This window comes from Eurypyga helias, unplaced genomic scaffold, assembly GCF_000690775.1.
Source record: "Eurypyga helias isolate BGI_N326 unplaced genomic scaffold, ASM69077v1 scaffold12367, whole genome shotgun sequence".
In the NCBI taxonomy this organism is placed as follows: domain Eukaryota; kingdom Metazoa; phylum Chordata; class Aves; order Eurypygiformes; family Eurypygidae; genus Eurypyga; species Eurypyga helias.
The window spans coordinates 36,195-43,610 of NW_010259860.1; the positions used below are offsets into that span (position 1 = coordinate 36,195).

Genomic DNA, 7,416 nt, shown 5'->3' on the forward strand with positions numbered 1-7,416 from the left:
CGGCCAAGAACGTGAAGCAATTCTTTGGCTTTGTGGCGCTGGACAAGGAGGAGAAGGAGCTGGTGCAGGAGTTCCCGGTGGAGGGCGTCCAGCCAAGCCCCCAGTGGAACGCTATCACGGGTGTCTACATCTACCGGGAGAACAAGGGCTTCCCCCTCTACAGCCGGCTCCACAAATGGGCCAAAGGGGTGGAAGGGAATGGGCCAAGCCCAGAAGGCCACGAAATGCTCTTTTTGGCTTCCTAAGACAAAGGGGTGCTGGGAGCAGTTCCCCAGACCACCCTGGCAGGCCTATTGGTATCGGTGCACAGCTGAGGGATCCACTGGGAATATTCCTCCCAGCAGGATTACTTCTCTCAGCAGGTAAATAGGGATCAACAGCCTCAAGGTAGAGACTGATAATCAATACACTGAGCTGGGGAACTCCTCCTTTGGAGAGAACCATCTCACCACTGCTCCCAGAGAGACAAGGGGAGCAAAGAGCAGACACACACCTCACCTCCAGGCTGCCAGTGCAACCTGCTGTCTGACACACCAGCAGAAACCTCAGGGAGCGAGAGGTGGGCACGACATTTCTCACCTGCAGTCCTGCCCATTTCCCTCACAGCAGGGTTAGCCCCAGCCACCCTGCACAGCGCAGGGAAGAGAGGGAAGCAGCAGGTAAATTCCTGTGGGAAGGGGCATACAATAGCACCAAGGAAGGAATGGGTCAGTAATACAGTAGCACAGCAAATAACTGAGAGACTAAGGCAGGAGGAATCACCAATATTCGCGGTATTCAGAAAGACACTCTGTAATTAGCAGGTTGCAGTTTGGGTAGGACACCAAACTCCCTTTGTTCTTACTGAAGGGCCTGGCAACAAGCCCAACGGGTCACCACCACGAGTTTATAAACCCAGAAGGCGGCACCAGCAGCAGAACAGCTTTCCAGGGAGGCAGCAGCTCAGAGGAAGCGGTACGGCAGCGAGCCACACTGCTGTGCCCGGCGCGTTGCATCTCTCATCCAGCTGTTGGACAAAGTCCTGCTTGTTTGGGTTGCCAGTTGCAGCAAGACCTCGACCAGAATTAGTTTTACATATATGTATATATACACACACAGAGTGTATATACTATGTAGTTGTAGCTCGTTGGCTGTATTAATGGAGCATCCCTATTCCAGAGAAAAGGGGGCAAGAAAGTTGCCTGCCAAAAGCCCACGTTACATGCACCCACCTGCTGCAGTAGGACTGCAGCCCGGCAGTGACAGGGGCCGGTAGGAAGGGGATGGGGAGCAGCCCTCTCCCTTCCCTTCTGCCACTGAACTTTCTTAAACTCTTTCCACTGCCTGCAACCGCCCCTGCAGCAGAGGGTCTCTCTTGGGACTTGGTCATACTCGGAGCAAAGCCAGAAAGGTGTGAAGTGACAGACCTCGCCAGGCTGCTGTGCTGGCTGCGGCTCCAGGGCTGCTCCTCTGGCACCACGCAGTCCCTTGTCTCCTGAGGGTCAGCCCTACCCCCCCGACACTGCTTCATGAGTTGGCAGGGCCATGAAGTTTGGGTTTCCTACTTGTGCTGTTTCTTTACAGGTACAACTCCCTTTTACACGCTGCTGTTTACCGAAAAGCCTTCAGTTGTTCAAAAACTGACTCACACAGAACTCAGAGGGGCCTACACACAAAATAAATTATTGTAAGAGTTATTTTTCACTGTCTTCTGAGGTTTTTTTCAGTGGGGCACAAAAAGCCTATTTTAACATTCTCTTTGAACCCACAGCCTGGGAACTTACTTTTTCCTTCTACTAAACTTGCAGATTCTCTCCTATCCAGATGACCCCAGGACGTGAAGTTTTAAAGTATTACCACATATTACAAGTTAGTAACACTGATTTTCAGTTACTCTTGCAATGAGTAGCACAGCTCTTGTACATCAGGATACACAATTGCAGCAAAGGAAAGAAAACGTACTTAGAAACCTTTTTACCAGTAAGTCCCCTTGCTGGGGAGGTATTCGGTCTCATAAAGAGGCAGGAACACAGCTTCCTGAGGTATCCCAGGATCCCTGCTCAGCTTCTCTACAGATCTGCTTTGCATTTGGGCTTGGCTCCCAGCCTCGCCATCAACTGATCTGCAGGAACGATCCGATGCAAATTAACTGGAATTGCATTAACTTGAGATGAAAGGGAGTTATTTGCATTTCTTCTCGTTGGCCCTTGGGTGCAAACAGGCAGACGCACATGCCACCCCCGCACGCAGGTCAGCAGATGCGAGGTAACTTGCTGAAACAAAGCAGCGTAAGCATATGCCTGTTCCTCTTACTTCCTTTACTTCCCTTGCCTCCCTCCTTGGTAGGCCTAGTTGTTCCTTTGAACCACCTCCACTCCAGTTCCTTCTCCTCCCCTTCCTTCCCTTGAAGGAAAGGGGCAAGACACGTAATGCTTGGGAATGGATTTGTTTACCCCAGGAATAAACCCTGAGACAAACCAGCTTTTGCTCTGTTTAGCTCCCTTCTCCATTGACCTTGGCCACGTTCCCATGTCCTGGGATGGGCTAGGGGCTTGTCCGTTTTCCCTCCCTCTGGCTGGAGAGGCATGTTTGAGCGGACGGCTGACAGCGAGGAGCGGAGCAAGCCACTGCACTCGGCAATACTGGTTTGGCATTGTAGGCGGTTCGTTCCTCGCCTCCTCCGCAGCCCCGAGCACGGCCCCGGCTGAGACAGCCCCGGGCTTTGGCCCTTGTAGCCCATCAGCACCCTCACGAATAGCCCTGCTGACCCCGCGGTCATCCTTCCCCAGCGACCATGCCGAGGTGAGGGGCGTTAAACCCCATGGCTTTTCACACCAGCACAAGCAAGCGGCCTGGGCTTCTCCCCAGAACACCGAGAGGGAAGTTGAGCTGCCTCCCTTCCCGGCATGCCGGATCACGCACGCTGCGAGCTCTCACGCTCTCCGTTTTTCCTAGAGAGGCTGGAAACACCCACCGCAGAGCAGCCTACGGCCTGTCAGTTCAGGCACACTTCCCAGCAGCAAGATGGGTTCAAACCAGGCTTCTACAGCATGGAGGATTACACACAGGTCTTTTATTTTCCCTGCTGACTACTCTGGAGACTATAATAGCCCCAGTAGTCAAGAATAAACAATACCTCGAAGGGATCTTGGTTTCTATTGCAACGCTTATTTAGGTATGCTATTATGTAAGTAATTAATCCCAAAAAAAGCCACCATCGTTGCAGCTGTTTTCCTAAAAAAACAAGCAGTAGCTCCCACTGGATGCTGCAAGTAGCCTCCTCCTCCAGAAGAGCATTAAGCCAAATCCAAATACAGTACCCTGCTCTCCTGGGGGCAAGAAGTGAAATGACTTGTTTCTGGATCCCAATGGATTTGGGAATGAATTAAACACTGTCATTGAGCCTTGCCAACACTGGGCACTCAGAGAGGCAGAAGAGCTGGGTCCTGCAGAGCCTGGTTTTGAGTTCAGAGCACCTACAATGAGGCAAGACTCTTCAGGTTTGACATTTCAAAGCGGGACACGTGCTCACTAGTGTCTACACTGGATAATGACATACCCTGCTTTTCCGCTTGCCTTCAGTTCTTCATCTGTAAAGCACGTGGATGACCACATCTACGCCTTACTGGAGAGCTACAGGAATATGGATCACAAGGCACCACGAGCAGTGATAGAGCCTCCTTACGTACCCAGGATACTGGGCTTTTTCCAAGCAAGTTAGGGTGGGCTTATTTTTTTTTCAGCACAGAAAAATATATTTTTCTTTACTTCATTGATTAATCTTAAGAGACAACCACTACTAGACAACACTAATCCCTCCTGTCATCAGTCACCGGCAATTGTTATGAGACACGGCTGCGATCACGGGATCCGTCACAACTGGGTGCTGTGGGCTTCAAAGGCAAATGCCCTTTTAGCTGCAGAGGCCAACAGCATCCTGGGCTGCATTAGGAAGAGCATTCCCAGCAAGTTGAGGGAGGTCATCCTTCCCCTCTACTCTGCAGTGGTGAGACATCTGGGGCGGTGTGTCTCATACTGCGTTCCCCAGTAGCAGAGAGAGACAGGCTTACTGGAGCGAGTCCAGCAGAGGCACAGGAAGATGATGGGATTGGAGCAGCCACCATAAAAGGAGAAGGCTTACACCCTGACCAGAGGGTGTGAGAAAGGTGGAACCAGACTCTCCGTGGTGGTGCTCAGCGATGGGGCAGGAGGAAACAGGCACAAATGGAAATACAAGAAGTTCCATTGAAATCTCAACGAACACTTTTTTACTGTGAACATGGTCAAACACTGGAATCAGATACCTAGAGAGGTTGTAGAGTATCCATCCTTGGAGAATCAAAACCAAACTAGATGCGGTACTGAGCAACCTAGTCTAGCTGACCCTGCTTTATGCAGGGGTTTGAACCAGATGATCTCCAGAGATCCCTCCCAATCTCAACTATGCTACACCTCTGCGCCGCTCTGCCAATTGTGAGGAGTACCAAGGCGTTTGGGAGAAAACTTTCCAAGTGCTAATTCAGCTGAAAGGTGAGAATCTTCTCTGACATCTTCATAATGAGAGAAATCAATTTGTAAGATATCGCTGCACTTAAAAACAGTGGATCGTAACTGCACCGTTTCCCCAGGAAAACAGAACAGGTATGGCTGATGGTTGTATTGGTTATAAAACAGTCTGTATTTAAAAACGTGTCTTCAAAGTCATCAACAGCCTAGGATTATCTGTAACATCTGGACAAAGCTGCAAACACGTATCAAATATTTTTCTTAGACTGTTCGTTCTTTCCAGTCTGGTTTGGTACTAGAGCAACAGTCTCCAGAAACTCCCTGTCCATGGGTACTCACGGTGGAACTCCACACCCCTCAGTTCCCACACTGCATGGAGAGCCGAGTCTCTCTGTTTTCACTCGTGCCGTACTCAGGTGTCAACAAGGGAACTCTTGGTCTCGACGTACTCAAGCGCTGCTCTTTTAACAGCCAGGACAGTTTCTGATGTACCAAATTTCTTCTCATAATCCAGGTAGCGCTTAAAGAAGAATTTCATCTTCTTTGGTGCCAAGCTGAGGTGTATGACTCTCTCAAAGATGTCCCTACAAGAAACCAAAGCCATTCAGATGGCTGCGTTAGTGTCGGCACTCAACACAAGCCCCGTATCCTGCCTTTGAACAAAGAGCATAAAGTCAGGGGAGACATTCAACCTGCTCCAAAGAGCGGATGCTTGAAGAGATTCCTGACAGCTGGCCAAATCCTCAAAGTAAAAGCCTTCTATCTGCTGGCAGAACTTTAAGGCTCCTAGTCAGTTAAGCTAAGATCCAGCCACTGTATCTGACCTGCGTTCATTAAGTGGATGTGGCTGGATCCATAGTGTGGGAAGCTGGAATTCTTTTTGCCAGCTCTCAGAAAAGAAAAAATAAAAGGAAAACAAAGAAGTTTCTCCCTTTTTATGTTACAAGATACACAAGGGCTTGATGTCACTCTTCAGACACAGCAAGGCAATCCCTCCAGAGCGACAGATGAACCTCAGCGCAAGTCCGCTAGTTCCTGTCACGCAGGTCACATCAGTCCCTCTCTGCCCTACTGATCTCCTTGGAGTCTCCCATCCTGGCAAGGATAAGCCTTTCCACACACCCCAGTTTTCTTTCTCTAGGTGATAAAAATTCTCTATGGCTCTGCGCTGGGAGGCCCCGCACAACCTCACGCTGCATGGCACCTCCAAGCGTTGCTCCAAGCACTGTACTCTGCCCCTCCCCAGCCTGCTGCAGCCCGACTCACCGTACTTCCTTCTGGCTGCCATGTTTGATCATGATGTCCATGTAGATGGACCAGATGTCTGTCCGCTTGGGATAGCTGTTGAGGATGCTCTCGAAGAGGGCCTTGGCATGTTCTGCATCCCCAAAACGGAACTCCAGCTGTGCAAACCTTGAAATTACATCCACATCTGGAACAAGTAATGACATGTTAGGGTATCACAGCAGCCCTCTTCCCTGTGAAACAAACTCACGAGCGATAATTACGCAGAGCAGAGGTGGGCACAGAGACAGCACCACCCCTACCCAGAGACAAAAGGCTCTGTTGTAAAGTGATGACGCACCAAGGTGGGATCACAGCAGGAGAGAGAAGGGTCACAGTTCACTCCCCACTTCAGCTCTCTGCAGGAGACAGAAGCTGATTCTTACAATCAAAATGCACTTGCAGCACCCACAGGCAGCCCCACAAACCTGGGACTAGACCAACCGAACTCTGGCTATAAAGACTCAAAGTCATCTTTGCTTTGGGTGCTTTGCTTTAGCCCATTGCAGCAAATTCCATTACAGGAAGACTTAGCATCGATACCCAGGTTGAAATCTGCCCTCCCCTCAGAGCCAAGGGCAGCACGTTCAGCACCCACTGGCTGCACTTCTCACTTGTTACCAGCATTGTCACGGGCAGAGATATCAGAGTGGTTCAGCTACTGGCGACACGGCAACACGTGGGCCACATTAAGGATGGAGAAGAGGGTGCTTACGTTCTTTGGTGGGCAAAGCCTTGAGAGCACGCTCCAAAAGCCTGTGCGTAGCCTCAGTCTGGCCTTGCTTCAGGAGGAAAGAGGCGTATTTCAGCCACACAGACTTCTCCTGGCGGAAACGCTTCAGCATAGTGTGGTACAATTCTTCTGCTTGCTGGAAGGGCAGGGTTGGGTTAGATCACACAGATTCATAGCAAAGCCTTCTAGCTTTAAAAATCTTATACTGACCAAACACTTATGACTAAGTACCAACAGTTCCTTGTCCACTGTCAATCAGAACTATTAATCCTGGTTAGGAACAGGATTAACATCTGACAGCTGGAGGCTTATACAGGCAGCACTGGTAGTCTACTGGCATGACTGAAGGGGATACATGCCTGGGACCTGCTAGCACTATCTTACCTTGTACTTCTCAGAATTGTCATAGATGTCACAGAGATGCTGGAAGACTTTCAGAGGTTCGTTGTACTGAACAGCCCTCTCAAAGACCTTCATCAGTGTCTCCTCACTACCATACATGTTCTCCAAGTTCAGCAGAGCTACCCAGACATTCAGCTTCTCCTGTTCTTCCCTTAAAGCAGATGTGAACAAGAATATTTAGCCTTTTACCAGTCTTCAACAGCTTTTTGCAAACCACCCCACAAAGACTCACTGACTTGTAGCCTGCCTCTAGGACAAAGGAAGGGGGCATGCTGCTCACCAAAACCCCACTTTTGGAACAGAGGACAGCAGCTGTTTCACATGACAGCTTTTGATCACTGCTGCTTGTAATTAAGAACCACAAGGATGATTCAAGAAAGCACAATATACTTAATCATGCTGTAGGGCTGATTTAATATACAAGGGCGCAGCCCTACAGAAAAAGCAACAAGAGTTTCACAGTTTGTTTCATGTTTTGCTTTAAGGACAACATCACTGACAGCAGTACGCTC

The 7,416-nt window shown here is 49.7% G+C and overlaps 2 protein-coding genes across 2 annotated transcripts in view; one reads left to right on the forward strand and one right to left on the reverse strand.

Annotated features, from left to right (window-relative positions):
• Positions 1-245, forward strand: part of CALHM2 (calcium homeostasis modulator 2) — a 1,026-nt gene extending 781 nt beyond the window's left edge. The window contains exon 3 of the mRNA XM_010154803.1: positions 9-245. Within this exon, the coding sequence (XP_010153105.1) occupies positions 9-245 (237 nt within the window). The remainder of the gene's footprint in view (positions 1-8) is intronic.
• Positions 246-4,638: 4,393 nt separating this feature from the next.
• Positions 4,639-7,416, reverse strand: part of PDCD11 (programmed cell death 11) — a gene marked incomplete at its 5' end in the record, with an annotated part of 11,597 nt that continues 8,819 nt past the window's right edge. The window contains 4 exons of the mRNA XM_010154805.1: positions 4,639-5,069; positions 5,752-5,917; positions 6,485-6,638; positions 6,887-7,055. Coding sequence (XP_010153107.1) covers positions 4,898-5,069; positions 5,752-5,917; positions 6,485-6,638; positions 6,887-7,055 — 661 coding nt within the window. The remainder of the gene's footprint in view (positions 5,070-5,751; positions 5,918-6,484; positions 6,639-6,886; positions 7,056-7,416) is intronic.